General features: G+C 50.6%; 8 protein-coding genes across 8 annotated transcripts; 3 read left to right on the top strand and 5 right to left on the bottom strand.

Annotated features, from left to right (window-relative positions):
* Nucleotides 1–869: 869 nt before the first annotated feature.
* Nucleotides 870–2,450, top strand: DSM5745_00496 (putative meiosis-specific topoisomerase Spo11; the record flags this gene model as incomplete). Its single annotated transcript, XM_026742512.1, has 6 exons — nucleotides 870–1,155; nucleotides 1,290–1,477; nucleotides 1,531–1,617; nucleotides 1,681–1,761; nucleotides 1,845–1,916; nucleotides 1,971–2,450. The coding sequence occupies 6 exons, from the start codon at nucleotides 870–872 to the stop codon at nucleotides 2,448–2,450; spliced, it is 1,194 nt and encodes a 397-aa protein (XP_026608357.1).
* A 425-nt stretch (nucleotides 2,451–2,875) lies between these two features.
* Nucleotides 2,876–3,437, bottom strand: DSM5745_00495 (E2 ubiquitin-conjugating protein UBC7; the record flags this gene model as incomplete). Its single annotated transcript, XM_026742511.1, has 2 exons — nucleotides 2,876–3,129; nucleotides 3,191–3,437. The coding sequence occupies 2 exons, from the start codon at nucleotides 3,435–3,437 to the stop codon at nucleotides 2,876–2,878; spliced, it is 501 nt and encodes a 166-aa protein (XP_026608356.1).
* Nucleotides 3,438–3,957: 520 nt separating this feature from the next.
* On the bottom strand, nucleotides 3,958–5,648 carry DSM5745_00494 (scramblase family protein; the record flags this gene model as incomplete). The annotated part of the gene is made up of 3 exons (XM_026742510.1): nucleotides 3,958–5,028; nucleotides 5,080–5,251; nucleotides 5,299–5,648. The coding sequence occupies 3 exons, from the start codon at nucleotides 5,646–5,648 to the stop codon at nucleotides 3,958–3,960; spliced, it is 1,593 nt and encodes a 530-aa protein (XP_026608355.1).
* A 1,280-nt stretch (nucleotides 5,649–6,928) lies between these two features.
* Nucleotides 6,929–7,768, top strand: DSM5745_00493 (mitochondrial 54S ribosomal protein bL27m; the record flags this gene model as incomplete). Its single annotated transcript, XM_026742509.1, has 1 exon — nucleotides 6,929–7,768. One exon carries the CDS (start codon nucleotides 6,929–6,931, stop codon nucleotides 7,766–7,768), a length of 840 nt encoding a protein of 279 aa, XP_026608354.1.
* Nucleotides 7,769–8,063: 295 nt separating this feature from the next.
* On the bottom strand, nucleotides 8,064–12,422 carry DSM5745_00492 (chromatin-binding protein RAD9; the record flags this gene model as incomplete). The annotated part of the gene is made up of 2 exons (XM_026742508.1): nucleotides 8,064–12,293; nucleotides 12,363–12,422. The coding sequence occupies 2 exons, from the start codon at nucleotides 12,420–12,422 to the stop codon at nucleotides 8,064–8,066; spliced, it is 4,290 nt and encodes a 1,429-aa protein (XP_026608353.1).
* A 435-nt stretch (nucleotides 12,423–12,857) lies between these two features.
* sen2 (tRNA splicing endonuclease subunit SEN2) lies at nucleotides 12,858–14,219 on the bottom strand (the record flags this gene model as incomplete). The annotated part of the gene is made up of 1 exon (XM_026742507.1): nucleotides 12,858–14,219. One exon carries the CDS (start codon nucleotides 14,217–14,219, stop codon nucleotides 12,858–12,860), a length of 1,362 nt encoding a protein of 453 aa, XP_026608352.1.
* Nucleotides 14,220–14,927: 708 nt separating this feature from the next.
* DSM5745_00490 (H/ACA ribonucleoprotein complex subunit NOP10) lies at nucleotides 14,928–15,392 on the top strand (the record flags this gene model as incomplete). The annotated part of the gene is made up of 3 exons (XM_026742506.1): nucleotides 14,928–14,939; nucleotides 15,046–15,161; nucleotides 15,257–15,392. The coding sequence occupies 3 exons, from the start codon at nucleotides 14,928–14,930 to the stop codon at nucleotides 15,390–15,392; spliced, it is 264 nt and encodes an 87-aa protein (XP_026608351.1).
* Nucleotides 15,393–15,687: 295 nt separating this feature from the next.
* DSM5745_00489 (rRNA-binding endoribonuclease) lies at nucleotides 15,688–17,035 on the bottom strand (the record flags this gene model as incomplete). The annotated part of the gene is made up of 2 exons (XM_026742505.1): nucleotides 15,688–16,203; nucleotides 16,259–17,035. 2 exons carry the CDS (start codon nucleotides 17,033–17,035, stop codon nucleotides 15,688–15,690), a joined length of 1,293 nt encoding a protein of 430 aa, XP_026608350.1.
* Between the last annotated feature and the right edge of the window lie 504 nt (nucleotides 17,036–17,539).

Here is a 17,539-nt window from a genome sequence, read left to right as displayed (position 1 = left end):
CATGCTTCTATCCTGGTGATGACTGCCACTCGAGTTACTCTGCCAACACTGTTCCCGAGTACGTCTGTTGGTGGAAGCAAAAAGAGGAATTCCAAAAAGTGCTTTGACTGTAGCTAGCCCAAACTGCTCCAGGGATTCCCAATTTTCTGAACAGATCATACCAGAGGGATGCAGAATCCTGTCCAGAGCCGAGACCTATACTATAGCTCATGTGCCAAAATCACACTGAAGTTAATTCTCTGAGGTTCGGCCACCACACCAACCCGTCGGTTGGTTTTATCTGAGATACTGGGACCTCAATGAGCATTCAGTGTCTGATGAATATTCTTAGTTCCGTATTGGCCATGTACAAGAAGAAATGGACCGAAAAGTGAGTTGGCGAGTCTTGAGCCTTGCGTAAACATGTCGCTCCCCTTCTTTATTGTCTTCAAAAAACTGCCTCGGCCAGTCGGACTCGGACACTCAGTCCAAGGTGGTGGGTAAGTGTGACTGAGCACTAACTGTGTCACCTGTTGCATTGGTTCGGTTTTTCTCCGACTGCGCAATGTGGTGAGCATGTATCCGACTGACCAGGAACATTGAGATGCGCAGTAGCTGCACGGACATACCCGTGGCCTCTTTGCTAGCATACGGCAAGTGGTATGTCCTGGCAGTCAAATCACATACTGGCTAAAACAAGGTCTCAGTGTTGGGCATCGTAAAGTCTACGATACGTGGTGGAGAGCTGAGGAAAAAGAGGAATCGTGCAGTCATCAGAGGTGGTGCTCGCAAGGTCCATGACGTTTTGGTTGTTAGAAATGGGCTCACTTGCTTCTTCGTTCTCCTTCCCCCCCTCGCTTTACTAACCAGTCTATCATTCTAGACACTCAATGGACACCCAATTAGACATCATCAATGGCCCTCCCCAACCACAGTTGACTTCCAGACTTCGTGTGCAAAATTACATCGAAGACACTCTGTCAACCGTGATAAATCAACTCACCATAGACGACGGTGAAGGAGACATAAGCATCACACTCAAACGAAGAGCAACCAATCCGGCTACGACCACCTTCCGTATAGACGACACAACTGGTGCACTCCAAGCAGCTCGAGCAGAAACAACCATCACCTACTCATTTCCAGGAAGAGATGGATATGAAGCGTGGAGGTTCGGTACGCGAGATACTATGTTATCATTAGAACCAAGTCGATTGGCTGACGACTGATTCCTACTCCAAAGCTGTTGCTCTCCGGATTCTCTCTGCCATACGTGATGCCCTCGAAACTGGGCTACCTGTATCAATAAGGTGCATTTACCCGCTCAATGAACCGAAAGAGGGTTGTCACATCACTGACAACGAGAGCCGATGGACTCTTGCTATTCAGGGATATATACTACAGTGACCCCGAGTTCTTTGAATCTCAAAGCTTCGTTAGTCGATTCGTTGACGACCTCGCGCTCACGATAGGTGTCGAAAGGGCGGACTTGCACGTGGTACTTCACTTCAACCGTCCATGGTAGAACTATATTGACTATACATCGCATAGGAAGCAGCTGCAAAGGGGCTCGTGGCAGGCTATTATCGAATGACAACTGTGAGGAATGAAGTTATCGATGTCCGTGGATCAACGGAGGTGAGGAAAGCTTTTAAGGGCCCTTGTTACTATCGGCAGTCCTGATCCGCTCTATGATGCTAGGATTGCCTTATCCCAAGAGTACAGGACATAGCGGACCTGGATATTTCGGATGTCAGATGGATCCTAATCATCGAGAAGGAGGTATGCCAAAGCTCGAACCATATCACCGTCTCAGCTATATATATTAGCCTCAAGCACCCGTTACTAACCAGATGCATATCTAGGCCGTCTTCCGCCGCCTGGCTCGAAACAACTTCCACACGCACGCCGCAACAGGGAAAGGCATCCTAATCACAGTAAGCCCTAGGCCGACCCCTTAACCCGAACACAATAATGCTAACAAATGCCAGGGAAAGGGTTACCCAGACCTCGCAACGCGCTCTTTCACCAACAAGATCTTCAAAAGTGTAACAGCACAGCCAGCCTCGGCCCAATCGCCAACCTTCTACGCCCTCGTCGACGGCGACCCAGACGGCATGGCCATAATGTCAACATACAAATATGGCTCAATGGCACACGCGCAAGAAAATGAACGGCTGAACCTTCCTTCTCTGCGCTGGTTAGGACTGCGTACGTCGGAGGCTGTTGGCGGCTTAGGGCTTGATGGGGACGAGGCGCTGATGCCGCTAACGAAGAGGGATAGGAGAAAGATTGCTGCCATGTTGAGCAAAAGTCCGGTTTGGGCAGTCGAGGGGCCTGAGACCGAATGGCGAGTAGAGTTGCAGCGCATGCTGGTGTTGAATGTTAAGGCTGAGATTGAGATATTACATGATCGGGAGGGTGGGCTTGAAGGATGGCTTGAGCGAGAGATGAGAAGCCAGGGATTATGATTCTGCAATTCATGTTATTGTGCTGTGTTCCATGTCTAAAAAATCCTTAAAGGCGCAAAGAAATAATGATATCCACCAACGCCCCATACCAGCTCAAGGCGATGCACGCGATGCAAATTGCGAGCAGGCTATGCATGCACTGGGCAGCAGCAGCAGACGAAAAAGACGATGTGATACCAACCGAAACCTATGTACAGTACGACTCCCAAACAAGGCACCATGAAGCGGCATTGGCCATGACTCCGTATCCAACCAGTCCACAATGCATTCCCTGACTTGTATTGCCTTCCAGAGGAAGAGAAGCATGAGTTGGAGGGGCTCCCCCGGCATCACTTAGGACTCGTCACGGCTGTTACCCATGATCAAGTCTAAGTAGCGAGCTCGTCCCACTGGCTGATCCCTTCAAGAATAGTCACCCCAGACACTCACAAACCCAATCCCTTCCTGACCTCCTCTCGTACCTTTCGTTCATATTCGGGCCTCCGCTCCCTCCACATCTTCGCAGCCTCGACATTCGCCGGACTCTCATCATTCGGTTCCGCCAGCATACTCATCACCGAAATTAAAATCTTCTCCACACTCTGAATGGGAGACCACCGCTCCGAGGCATGCTCATAGTGGTTCGGGTCATCGCCGGGCGGGTGAAGAATAGAAATGCACACCGTGCCATTCGGGTAAACTGCGTAGAAGCACACATGTTAGCCCTAGCTCGCCCGACCAATGTTCGATTGTAGACTCACCATTGGGATGCCAAACCCCACCCCCGACGAACTTCATCGTCGGCGGACTCAACGGATAGTCTTTGGGAAATTTCAGCTCAGCAGCGAAGATCCCGCCCTCGTAGGGTGTGCCCTCGGGGCCCTGGATCAGGGCTTCCCAATGGAACATGTCGTCTTCGGAGACGGGACCCGCAGTGATCCCATCTGGAGGGCTTGTGGAGAGCGTTTTGTATTCGCGGAAGAGACGGTTCTGAGTCATGGTCGACATTGTGGCGGTTGTAGGTGTAGAAATAGCACTCTGAACTTCGTTGTAATATGTAAAGCCGCGCTGGAGTGCAATGTGTGTAGAGTGATAGTGGTGCGGAGAAGTCGGAGTGGGGGGAATTTGACCGGTGGAAGATAGATGGAGGGGAAGGAAGAACGGAGCAGGAGCAGGGCGCCAGATGGGATCTTTAAGATGAGGAGTCGGATGTACTCCGTAAAAGTGGAACCCCCGTAGTAGGTCCTGTGGCAAGAAGTGGACGGCGACAAAGTTGAGGAGAAAATAACAAAGGTCGGATATCTCTGGCTGACCTGGACGAGGTTGCCACTCGTCCATTCGGAGGAGCGAGTTTAATGCCTCAGGCATGAACTGGGATTGTAAGAATAGAAGTTTGATTCATTGTTGTGCCAGTGATCAGGTTAAAAGACCATATTTAACGTTGTGTCTCATAAAGTTTGTCATTTATAGTCCGATCTATCGTATCTAGTACGGCATTTCATAGTCTTTATTGAGGTCGGATGTAGATTTAGAAGAAATCAAACCAATCATTTCCGTCACCCCCATCACCCCCATCACCTCCATCCTCTCCGTCACTGTCAGACGATGGGTTTTTAGAAGACTGATCTTCGTGTTTTTCTTCCGGCGCCCAGGTGTCTCCATACGGGCCCGTCTGGGTGTTCCCCTGCGAGTGCTGACTAGGTGTATCACCTTGCGGTTGGTTTTGGGCCGCCTCACCTCTAGACCTCATGGCATCAACTCCTGCGATGGTACCGGCACCAACAGCACCGGCAGCAGCGCCTTCAGCCATGCTTCCAGCGGCTCCTCTACCGAGGGTTCCGGCGGCGGCTTCACCTACAGCTCCAGCCTCACCCGCGGCGGCACCACCAGCTGTAAGATCACCGCCGGGAAACCACATTGGGAAAAACCCGAGGCCCCCAGAGCCACTGTGACGGCTGAAGTAATCGAAATCAATGCTAACGGCGGTCGCCAGCATAACGGCACGCTGGTCAAGAGTCATGGCGGTAATCGAGGTGTTCTGTTCGGCTTCTTCGGCGGGCTTGAGGGCTGCAGAGTCCATCCGCAAAGCGTAGACACCGGTATCTGTGAAGATTTCCCGAGCAAATCCAACAAAGTCACGGTTGACGGAACCGATCAAGCGGCTATCAGCGGACCGCAGGGAAAAGTCCCATGATAGAAAGGGCTCATCGACATAGGCGAATTGGCTGTACGCGCCGAGATCTCGCCCTCCTTCTGACGCGCGGGCTAATTGCGCTTGCTGCGCATTCGACAGTCCGGTTTGCGCCAGAGGTATCTGCTGAGTTCCCATGTCGGTCGCGGGATCGGGCGAGTGTTGGTAAGTGAAGAGATTGTATTTCCGTCGCAGTGGCGCCCATTGTTGTTGTGCTTCTCCGATGACACGCATTTGGTCAAGTGCAAGCTGCGACAGTCTGGCATTGGCCGGGTCCGCAGCCTGAGCAAGAGCACTGGGGTTGTTATATTGGAGAGCAGCGGAGGCAGAATATGCGGTATGACTGGCAGCATCAACGGGGTCATAGACTCGAATCCGCGAGTTGATCCATGAAAATGGTCGATGAAACTGCCAAAGTCAGTAAGTCTGCCAGAGTATGTACCGGCGCGGAAGCCTTACACGGAGCACTTCATTCTCGTGCCTATCAAATACATGCGTCACGAAGCCACGGTGTGTACGGAACCATTGTCGCATCATCATGCTTGCAATCCCCTTCTCCTGTTCCGCCATGTATCCAACATGGTTACCTGCGGCATCGAGAATAACGTACTTATTCGCTTGTTCAAAGCCACTGATGAAATTAGCCTCAAACCCCAATGCACGGATATTCCAACTTACATCATCACATTCATCAACTCGAGCTGCCGTTGCACGACAAGTCCAGAATTCGCGAGGATCCCAGTGGCGGGATGCGATTCCTTGAGCACACCATTCGGGTCTTCAGGGATATAAACGGGTGAGAGCAGCGTGTTCTGTGCGGGATCGTAGTCTTCAACAGGCGCGCCGGTGTTTCCTGTCGGGGCATCTGAAGGTTCTGGGTCTCTTCGAATGGGCGGCGGCCTTCGAATGGTATTCCGGGGACCGCCAGACGGAGCGGGCGCGGCGCGTCGCCTCGCAAAGGAGCTGGCGGAAGCTGTAGTGCCTTGAAGACACCGTATAGCGGGTTGTCGGACTCTGGAGCTCCACATAACAAGAAGCGCTGTAGAATATAAGAGCAAGCTATATGAAAGAGTGTTTGTAGAAGGAAGAGGATGATATGTCGAGAGATGGATGAGATGAAGGCGGCGGAATTAACGGCGATAAGACTGAGAAAGGCCCAGAACATCGAACAGCTACTCCGTACAAATGGCTGTGATTTAACGGGGTGGGTATGTGTATTGATTTGTTTGATCCGTTTGATCTGGCCAGAACTTCAATAGCAACCTCGGCCAAAGAAGCTAGGATTGGCCTGCAGTGACTAAAATATTGGGAGATCTCATATAAAAACACTAGTTCAGCCATCCTTGGCTTCTTTATTAGAGTATTATTCGAAATCTCTGAAATCCAGCCACATTACATCTAAACTATCGACTTGGTAGTACTTGGCGGTGAGCCAAGGATTCGAACTTGGCTTCCAAGGTGGGTATATGGGTTGTTGAAGCTTTCATAGCAAGAATATTTGGTGGTATCTAGGTATTTTGAGTCGCAGTCACATTCATTTCGCATATACACTCCGGATCCTCACGTTTATAAACGGAACTGTGAATAAAGTGAAGCAGCAGTTCTCAAAATATTATAGAAGCCCTTTACGGGCCAACTCGACCTTGCGCGCAGCTTCCCCAGGTTTGTATCCCCCTTTCGACACGCAAACGGCACTTCCCTCGCCCAGCTCAAACTTCTCCTCAACGTTGGGATGCGGGCACGGACAATGGTGTGGAAAGTGGACACAGGCAAGCGTACCCGGGCATAGATATTTATCGCATCGTGCTTTAGCGACGTCAGTCATTTGTCTAGTGCAGAAGCGAAACAAATCCTAGCTGATGGTCAAGTCCTACCTCCTTCCCACATGCTCTGATACCGCGAACTATCACTGGGAACGTTCTGTTGACTAGCTTGTTGGCGTTCTTGGCCGCCGCCAAACATATGCTCGAAGAATTGGAACTGCGCGTGGGCCATAGAGACCAGGAGGAGTAGAGCTCCGAGGGTACGGATTAGGTTGAATAGCATTGTAGCGAGGTACCGGTAGCGACTGTACGCAGGGCTAGATATCGGGATGCAAAAGTCTGTTCAGTAAAACTGCTCTGCATAGAGGGAACAGCAGCTTGGAAACAAGATGATGGGGCGACTGTATTGAGTCGTATACTTCAAGATGCCACCTTCCAAGATACATGGCACGTGATAGTGCCAAGCCTCCCCATCTCCGAGAAAAAAGTCACTCCGGGTCTCAGCATCGTCCGACCGCAGCTATTACTCGAGAAACAATTACACCATGATGCTTCAACCCAGGATCTTAACGCCCCTCCGGGCTCTGGGCGGAGCAATTTCTCGGTCATCCGCACAAATAATCCGCCTCCCTCAACAATCAATACCTCAATCGCTCCTCCCCCAAACCCTCTCCGCTTCAACGACACCCTCAAACCTCACCACCAACCTCCCCCGATTCTCGCTATCTCTCTCCCAAGTCCGGTACGCCTCTCACTCCGCTCAGGGAGCCGCAAACAAACACTCGCGTGACCCCGCTGGGAAACGCCTCGGCGCGAAACGCACAGGCGGTGAATACGTCGTCCCGGGATGCATCATCTTCCGGCAACGCGGATCCAAATGGTGGCCTGGCGAGAACTGTGCCATGGGGCGTGACCACACCATTTACGCTACGGAAGCCGGATACGTGCGCTACTATCTTGACCCTGAGCGACACCCGGATCGGAAGTACATCGGAATTGTCTTTGAGAAGGACGGCAAGCTGCCCACGCCTCGGAATGCGCCGACGCGCCGCAAGCTGAACCGGGTTGCTGTGCCGATGGTGACTCCCGTCGAGGAGGCACAGTCGGATTTGACGGTTGTCACGGGCGAGAACACTGGGACGATCGTTGGAAGTGTTGGAACTGTGGATGCCGGCGCTGGCAAGCAGCTGCGTCCTGGATATATGTGGCGTGAGGCCAACTGGGTGATTGGTCGTGCTGCTGAGAAAGCTGGCATTACTGCTCTACCACATAAGCGGAAGAACCGGTGGTTGGCTTGGAGGAAGAGACAGGCTAGGGCTGAGAGGGCTGCCCAGATGAAGAGTCTGAAGAACAAGAAGAAGGCGTCCAAGAAGGCCAAGCGATGAATCTAGTTCTATTGGCTTGCCTTAATGCTCTTGTTCTGATTTGGGACCGGTGTTTTTTGTACTATAGGAAAGATTTATGTGATAGCCTTTGTTCAATATAGTTTCATTTCTCTTATCAGTTCCCCCAGGACGTAGCGAAGTCATAGCTAGCACAACCGAAAATGATATTGATACAAACAAAGGGGTATATCGTGATATGGAAGGTTGCTGCTTTTAAACGCCTTGTACCCCTACATAAAACACCAGATGACAAGCTTAGATTACATTATCCCCAACAGGGTTGACGGCGGAAAAGTCACTGATCAACTAGCCGGCCCAGAATCAAACTCTGGCAGACAAACTCATTGCCCACAATCCGGACATTGCTGTTCAAGCCCAGGTCGTCTCCGCTTAAGGCTTCTGTGAGCCGGGATTTTCTCCGCCTCTTCGAGGAGACCGCTCCGGAGCCAGTCGCTAAAGCTTTTGTTGCCTTGTCATCGTCGTCAATATAGACCCAATCCCAGGTGGATGTTTCCTGCCCAATCTGTAACTGAGTGTGAAGTGTAGCCCGGGCTGATTGTATGTCAGGAACACGTTCGATTTTTGACGCGCCCAGAGCATAAGTAAGGAAGATATAGGCTTTCCTTCGTTCCTCATCCGCTTTTCCGTTGCGACCCGTGATAAGCAATACAGATTGCCCGTCTAAGAGGTTCGGTCGCGCTGCAACCGTCTCAGAAAGTCGTGCGCCTGTGGCCGGGTAGGGCGAGAGGATCCTTGACCTTGTCGCCCCGTTGAGGTATGATGATTCGCCGGCGGGGAGAAGGTACAACTCCCAATCCATCACCCGGCCTTTAGCAACGCAATCCTCTACCCAGCGGTCTGAGAGGCAGGGAATGTTCAGAGCTAGCGCCTGCATATATTTCGGGCGACGTGAGTGTTTATCTGCAATTAGACACGCAAAACCAGCTTCTTCGACCCCGGGCTTGAGACGAAGATGATGATTGATGCCCGTTGGCTGTGCACCTGTTGTTTTTGTCGGCGTCGCAATTGGGGCATTCGATGGCAGATCGAATAATTCATTAAAGCCATCCTCTAGAATGCGCCCATCATTTTCTAGGATCATCTTGGTCACACGGTACTTGGCCTCGCTCTTATCACCATAAGACACTGCAAATATCATACCGGAAAACAGACCGGTTGAGGGACGGAAGCTGCGAGATAACCGCGTGCTTGGCGAGGTTGGTGTAATATGTCGGTCTGATGGAGTTTGGAGTCTGCTCTCTGAGCTTCCAGAGCCAGAACTATACGTATAAGGCCGATCTTTGATTCTGTTCCACAATATTGTGTCCAGGTAAATTCGCGAGACGGGAACATTGATAACATTGTCCGGGCCTGCGAAGGCACCACTTGGAAGGCTCTTGCGTTGTTTTTGTCCGACAACAAGAGTTGCGTGGCCATACACGTCTGTGACTGTCTTGGCAGCCTCTTCTGCGCTGAGTTTGTGGGCAAAGCCTTTGATGATGTGAGTGACCTTGGGAACATTCGGCATATCGACTTTCACGGCATCGCCAACACGCAATTCAAGCTGCTTAACAACACCTTTCGGAACTTCAACTGGAGCGCTGTCTTCGAACTTGACCATGTACTGATCCTGCGAGGTCCCAAAAGGTGCCCCTAAGCAGATTGCAGGATAATAGGCCCTCTTCTGCCCTCTCCAAGCTGCAAGGACTTGATTTGGCGCCACTATAGCGCTTTCAGGGACGGTCTGCTGGCCTATATCGGCCGGACTCTCTTCAACAACCAACTCGCTACTTGGTGCTTCATGGACTGGAGTGGAAGAGATCTCCACAGGAGCTTGAGCGCGGGCAGAGATAGGTTGTGGGATTTCCTTTGGCTCAGGCGCGAGAACCGGTGAAGGCTGACGTTCTCGGGCCTGTGAGCGAGCAAGTATTTGAGACCTTTCCTTACTGGATATCCGAAACTTAGGGAAATCTTCGGTGTCCCAAATAGATCCAGAGCGTCTTGGAGGCTTTGGGCGTCGCAGAAATGTATTTGGACGCTGGCTTGCTGGCTGCATAGGTTGTTTGGGTGGTGCCGCAGTCACCTCTTCTCCCTTATGAGGAGTGAGGTCAGATTCTGCATGTGGTGTGATTGGTATTATTGGATCTGACGCTGGGATGTTCCGGCCATCATTGCCACGTCGTTTCTTCCGTGGGGGAACGGGAGACAACGCAACGGCAGATCTAAATTCGTGGTCCTCGACCGACATGATATCCATATCAATATCAAAAGCGGCGCCTCCAATTTGGGGCGAAGCATCAGCCGCAATCTCAGTCAAAGCTCTCCGCTGCCTTCCACTCGGACTTGACAGGATTTTTGAATTTAGAAGATGCTTGATTGGGGATGAGGTTTCAGAGATGACTGGGAGTGGCTGATTAGCCTGCTCCAATGCCCTTGGGTATGGAGGAGGCAAATCATCGTCCTCTTGGTCTGCCGCTTCGTTGTTGACATCGCTCATCCAACCTTCATTGTTTAAGCGGGTTGGACTTGTTTCCGGGATGGTTGCAAACGGTGGCACTTCGTTAGCACTTCTCTGCCGCCGGTGGACAGGCGTTTCGGCGACACGTGATGGCATTGACGATGACTTGCCCTGAACATCAAAGACAGGCACTCGTTCTCCAATCTCAACCACATTCGTTGAATTCTTTGGAACGGCATGCGGACCCGCAGAGCTTTGTTGAGATGCATTGACTGACCTGGCAGAACCGGCAATTTCCGAGCGAGGTAGAGTGGCAGCAACATCTTGGGACTGTCCGCTATAGACCTGAGACCCTTGGGTGGACAGCTGGCCAGGAGATTGCTTAGCAGGTGACAATCTAGCTAGTCTATGGCCAGCCGTTGCGGCGCTTCGCGATTGAGAATCACGCAGACGTGTCTGGCTTCGATTACTTGGGCTTTCCACAATCGTCAGTTCAGCCTGCTCTACACCATCACGTTCAGGGGACCACTGCGAATCTCTCACGACCGAGATCGGTGAAGACCGGACAGCATCAACTGCTTCACGAACTGGGTTTACGTTTTGTGCAAATGGGCCCGCATCCGGGAACGTCTGGGCGGGATTTCTGCAAGTATCTGTCGGGCTTCCATGGAAGGAAAGGGCCTGGGAAAGCCGATCATGGGCCCTTTCAGTTTGGGATAAGACGACTGCCGACGCATCATCGAAATTTTCCTTGTCCTCCTCGGTAGAAGAATTGGGTACCTGAGATCGCGGGGTAGGCTTTGGGTACTCCTCTTCCTGTTCTGTCTCTTCTTCGCTGGCACCCACAGCTTGTAGATCAACAACAGGACCTTGCTGCCCCCGATGAACGGTCGTTGTCCTGCTCTCTTCTGACTCTCGCCGTTCTGAGGACCGTGATGACGAGGTTACTCGTCTCTCAGTTGGCGTTTCAAGATCGCTAGATTTTCTCGCAGGAGCCGAGAGCATGGCGAATTGTGGCGCGGCTTCCTCGTCAATCCTCCGTTGACGTTTTATACGCTCAAGGAAGCTAGGTTCCTGGTCGAACTCGCCGTCACTCTGGTCCTCAGAGTAGATATGATCTGCAGAACGCGTCATCCTTTCCCCGACTGTGCCATTTCTATTTGCTTGTGACTCCTTCATGGTGACATAATTTAGTTGTGTATCCGACGATTCGCGAGGAAAAGTCGCCGCAAGAGTATTGAACGGGGAGGAAAGAGAAGGGGCAAGCGGGCGAACTTGTATAGGGATGTTGGGCGAAGGACGGTCCGACACGAGGTCTGATTGCAGGCCATTCACCAGAGGAGAAGATGGCGCTTGGGTGGCCTTGAATACTTGACTCAATGCCATAACACCGCTTGCCGACTCGATATCAGATGCTAAGGGGTTCCGAGAGACAAGGGGAGAGATCCTAGAGACAGCCTCAACGCCATGCTGCTTTGTCGCCGTTAATGGAGTCTTTGCGAGGAACCGCTGGGACTCGGGGAAATGATTGCGTTCATACGGGAGAGGCGAGGATTCGCCTAACTTGGAGCTGCTCTGATCGTCATTTTCGTCGGTATTCGGGGCATGTATCTGAGCAGCATCAAAACCAGAGAGCAAGTCTATATGGACACTGTCGCCTTCGTGCAATGTCATGAGCGTATTTCCATCGAAGGCATTGCTGTCGAGGCCGTTGTTCCCAGCTTCTTTGTTCTTGCGAATGATTTCATCGTATACCGACTGGGAGATGACTTGGGTGTCAGAAGGCAGCGTCTCGGCTGAGCTCATTTTGGCCGCGGATGGTTCCGAGGGTGCAGGTCGTGTTGTATGTTCAGGAGACTCTTTATTTGTGTCTAGCAGCCATGTAGCATCATGATCCGGGTGTCGTGCCCTGAGGGCTCCATATATGGGGGATTTATCGATCACGTTTGGAGGAATGGAAGTCGAGACGGAGTCGACAGTGTGTGGCAGGGTTATCGAATTGTGGGTGACAGGCGAAGCACGATCCTCTCTTATGGCTTTAGGATCTCTAATGAAAGGCTGAGTTTCCTGGGACAAACGAGTAGTGTGGATTAGTTGCAGGGATCGTTGGCCGGAGATTGACCTGTAAGAGCTCACCAAACCCAACGCGTCGCGTTGCAGCTTCGCGATATCTAGGCTGTCGTCCTGGGTTTCCATTATCGCTTCAGCCATTCGATATTGGTATAGCGCTGCTAGATGCTTGCATTGTCCCTTCTTCTCTTATCGCCGCAGGAAACTTGAAGAATGCTCCGACTTTTGAGTTTCTATGTCGTCAGGAAAGAACGCGAAACCGCGCCCGTCACGTGCAATCTCATAAGTAATATTACCGTTTCGGGATTAGCCTCTAATACAATGCACCTCTATCAATCCAGGTCTTACTTCAGAGTAAGGAAGCCAACGATGAATGCAACAGGATCGTGGAGTAGTAACAGCAATGGTCACTTCTTATGGTGACTATCAATTAATTGCTAGCATGGGACAAGAATGTTAATCAGTCTTGAATGTTACGGGTTACACCAGCGTCAACACTCGATGGGTACCCCATCCAGTGAGGCACAGACAGCACACTCCAATCCTGTGACAGTCCTTCTATCAATCTCGACTGCGATTTGGTATCCAGCGCCTAATGATGAGCTCTCTCACCGAGTAGCGAGAAAGCAATGCCCCGATGTCTAGGCTGGCCGACGTAGCTCCCAAATCCTGGGTTGGCGGTGGTATTTCCACGTAGCAAACCACAAGAGTCTTCTGCACCTGGCCTTGAACACGGTTGACACAGTGAAACCACCACCAGCTGCGCGCCTGCTTAGCAGCACACTCGGTTTTGCGTTCATCAGTCTCAGACCAATATGGGTGGTCATACGATGGAATGACAACGACGGCGAACTCGGCATGAGAAAACACGGGACCGCGGTTGTAGAGAAGATAGTCCACTCCGAATTTTACACCGGATCGTACGACCCATCCCAGGGAGCGGAAATGGTGGTACACGACGTAGGAGACAAGGAAAGGGTCGTCTGTCTTCAGGTCCGTGGACGAATCCCGAGGAGGCGAGTATGAATGGTGACAGAGTTTCCGAAGTAGGAAAGTGGGAGACAGCACGGTTTGATGGTCCTGGTCAAAGATATGCAAGGCGCCTAACCCGTATACAAGGAAGAATGCTTCCTCGTTGGATAGCTGAAGGTGCTCCTCGTTGGTTATTGTCATTCCCTCAATAATGTCAGGTCCGCTAACTGTCGGTTCGGTAGGATGATTGTCCTCAGTCGTAGAAGATTGAACGGTTTTACCGGCATCCTCCCTATCTCGCTGCGCCAGTTGTTGCGCCTCAAGGATCTTAGCTTCCTTAGCCTTCCTCAAAGAGAGCTTCTCCGCAGTTGTGGCGATGCCATTTGTGGCACGGGCTGCTGACAGGTTGGCCTGGGGGTCCGGAATGGTGCGACCTTCTCTTGCAGCAGCTTCCGCCTGAAGTCGTTGCTCGATGATCAGCTTCTCTGACCTTGCTCTCTGTAGCTTCAAGTCACGCCGCTCCGCCCTGCGTTGCCGAGTAACCTCGTCAAGTGTAACGCCTCCAAGTAATCCTCTCCGCTTTTTCTCTTGTTCGATCCAAGTCGGCTCACTTCTGCTCAAGCTCCCTTTTCCAAAAAAGCCCATTTCCCACAAAGCACGAATCGTTTTCTCATCGGTAACATGAACCGACGACGTGTTTGAGTCGAAATAGGCGGAATGGATGGCATGGTGAGGTGGAGCAATGAAGTAGGTAAGGTACGACAGCAACACGCTGATAACGGATATTGGGTTATGCGGGATCAAAGGAGGAAGAGGGCGAACAGTGAGAGGCAGAGGAAAGCGGTGGATGTGCCTATAGTCTGGCCTTTGGTGTCGCTGTGGCCGGGGCTTTGTTGGGATAGGTTGTTGCTCCTGGGCAGAAGCGGCATTAAATGAAAATTGGGAAGCCATTGTGAAATGTTATTCAATTGAATTCTCTTGGTATCTACTACGAAATGAAGAATCAGCAAGGAGTTTCTTCATTACAGCGAAAGCCCCTGCCTCAATAAAGAAGTGTTGCGATATATGTTCCTCAGATACCGTTGTAGTCTAAATAAAGCAATCATCGGCAGCAGCGAAGAAATCAAGGTTGCCACTGCCTTAGCTTTGAAGGAGTCATCACCGGAACAAACGCGAACACTTCTTCTTGAGTTCAGCGCGATCCTAGGTCGAAGGCTTACCAGAAAAGCTGTGTTTCTGGGGTATCGAGCCCGGCGGGATAACCAGCACCGCGGAAGGGAAAAGGAAGGGCGATATGTTAGCGATGAGTAACATGCACTACATCAAGTGTCATGCTCAAGTCTGAATATGTATGAGCTTCATCAACCTCATCCGTTGTCTTCTGACACGGGCATTGTCCTCGAGCTTCGTGGGTTGCGGGAAAAAAAAAAATTCGAAGTGTCGGCGGGTATTAAAAGCCAATGATGACTCAGCCAAAATAAGTGGTCCGTGCACCGGCCTCTCCAAAAAAATTCGCTGCGCATCAAAGACAATCTTGTTTGGCAAAGCTCTACAGATAGCGCAATTTAATCCTCAAATTTATTCCAAAACTACCCTTCAAGTAAGTTCACCTGATTGATACCAAAGTTAAAACCACAGACCGCTGACAAAATTCATAGAATGCATCTTATGGTATGTTCCGAAGCCATTTCTTGAATTCGCCGGCATTATACCCTTCGCTTGTTATCCCCGTGCCGGCTTGTTACCATTTTCATGCGCGTACTAAGGCTTTGATTAGTACACTCTGGACCAGGATGGAAAGCGGGTTTACACCCTGAAGAAGGTCACCCCCGCCGGCGAGGTTACCAAGAGCGCTCACCCCGCTCGCTTCTCTCCGGACGACAAGTACTCTCGGTACGCTACACCTTTTACCACTCAACAGCATATTGTGCTTAATACTTGTGCTTGTAAATCCTTCAGACGCGCTAACCAGTTGCTTGTGAATATAGGCACCGTGTTACATTGAAGAAGAGATACGGTCTTCTGCTCACCCAGCAAGCTGGTTTGTTACAAGTTCCATGTGATGTGTTGACAACGGAGTCTGACGGTTTCATCATTATAGACAAGGAGGCTGCTCAGCTGTAAAAGGGCGAAGATATGATTCTGGAGTAATATCAAAACGGGTTCTGCTTCATTTGCTGGCGAATGGTGTTCAATATGGATTAAGATGACACGAGATTTCGGATTTCCCAATACCAATCACTTCGTTCAAGGCAACTCCCCTTGGTCAGTATACGTAAAGTAAACTGTTCGTTGCTTCCGACTATATAGTCCATGAATCATGCACATCATAATCATAACCCTATTTATACCCGGAAACTATCTTGACTTTTGTGCACCAAACTCCGATCCACATAATGCATTTAAGAAAAAGAGGTATTCATCGCTTTCGAGAGTTGACGTGCCTGCCGGCTCCAACCCTAATACGACCGGTCTGCTTATTACGTTCTCCAGTCAGGATACCAGGAAGGTAATCTTCATCCATCAAGTCTCGTTCCCGACGGAGCTTTCGGCTCTGTTCCGCAGTAGCTCTGACATACTCTTTTTGGTCTTCAGCGAGAATCAGCTCCGTGCCCCAGCCACCTTTACCGCCACCACCTTTCCACTTCCCGTTGGCGCTGCCATGAATAGGCTTGGGGACGCTGAACACATTGCCCCTGTTGTTCCATTGCATGTTCTTCTTCAGGTGCATTTTGAACTGCCCGCTGGAATCGGTGGTACATGACACACGGGTGAGAGTATCTCCACCACAGCGCGGGCAAAATTGTTTGTTCATGTCTTTGGTCGTCGAGAAGCACGCGTGGCAGCGTTTAATGAATGACTTTAGGTGTGAGATTCTTTGCAGGGTAGCTGTGGATAGGAGGTTCAGGTTCATTTGCAGCAGCACATTTTGGCACTATAGGAAGTTAGTCATGGGGTTCGCACTCATAATCCAACAAGGGTGCACCAACCGCAAAATCAGTCGTCATTGTAGCGACTTGCATGACCTTGACCTCTTGAGCGGCTGTTGCTGAGCCGGCCTCGTCACGGGCCTGCCGCTTCTTCAGGTTTGATGGGGTAATCCACTCTTCACCGTCTGATTCAGAAGCCGCCCCATCCTCCACTTCTCCGGTCACATCTTCATTCTGAGGATCTTGAGAAGCCGATACCTCTACCTGACTAGTTTCCGTCGCCTCAGGCTCTGTCTCCGTCGGGTTATCCGTCTTCGTTTCCTCCTCCTTGGTCTCAAGTGTCGTAGCTTTGAGATCCTCGGTAACCTCCTCTACGGACTTTTCTGCGTTTTCGTCCGTCTTCGCAGCATCTTCGGGGTGCTGTTCCTCTTGCTGTTCGGCTGGTTTAACAGGAGGCTTGCCGTTAACCCGCTTCTGCCCGGGCACGCTACGCAGTCTCCAGTCACCACCGTTCCTCTCGCACTCAAGTTCATATGCGAGAGCCAGGACTTCGACATCAACTTTACTCAGCACAGCCCGATCGCCAGTCTTTCTCGCAAACTCGCTCAGCACAGCGAAACTTTTCGGGGACGGGGTGCGTTGCTTGACGAACGGTAGATACATGGTTTCGAAGCGCTGGCGCGCATCGGGATCACGGATTTCACCGACAACTGACGGTGTGGTGACGAGTTCTTCGCATCGCGACAATAGGGTAGAAAGCGGGGGGTTGTTCTTCAGAATGGGACCGGCATCGAGGACGATCGTGTGGACGGGCTTCGAGGGAGTTGATTCCGCCATACTGAGTAGTCTGACGATGAGAAAAACCGAATACCTCCAGCGATACCAAATAAAGCGTGAGGACCGTGGTGTTGCGGGGTCGATCAAGTTTGCGGTGGGTTTGAAATTGTTGGATTTTTTAGTTGGTCCGTGCGTTTATCAAACCTTTATCTTATCTGTCGACTCCCATGCCTACGGCGGCCAATAGTAAGGACTCTGTTAAAATGGCCTAACTAGGTAAAGTGCGTATTTTGTGACGCTATTACTAGTCACGTGGTAATAAATTTACACTAAGCCCTTATAAAATTAAAGCCTAAATCTTAAGGCTATTGCAAAGCTAACCTATATTATTTATTAAAAATATATTAAACTTTTTTTTACATAACTAAATAAAAATAATATTATAATAAATATTTTTTTAGGTAATAAAAGCAAGAACAAAGCTATTATTTTTATAATATTACTTTAGGTTTAAAGCTATTTAGGGCTAGTAAATACTAAATTAATAACTTTTTTTAAATCTTG

This window comes from Aspergillus mulundensis, assembly GCF_003369625.1.
Source record: "Aspergillus mulundensis strain DSM 5745 chromosome Unknown scaffold_0, whole genome shotgun sequence".
NCBI classification, from domain to species: Eukaryota; Fungi; Ascomycota; class Eurotiomycetes; order Eurotiales; family Aspergillaceae; genus Aspergillus; species Aspergillus mulundensis.
Note: the sequence above shows the minus strand (reverse complement) of the source record. Positions and strands in the feature narration are given on the sequence as shown.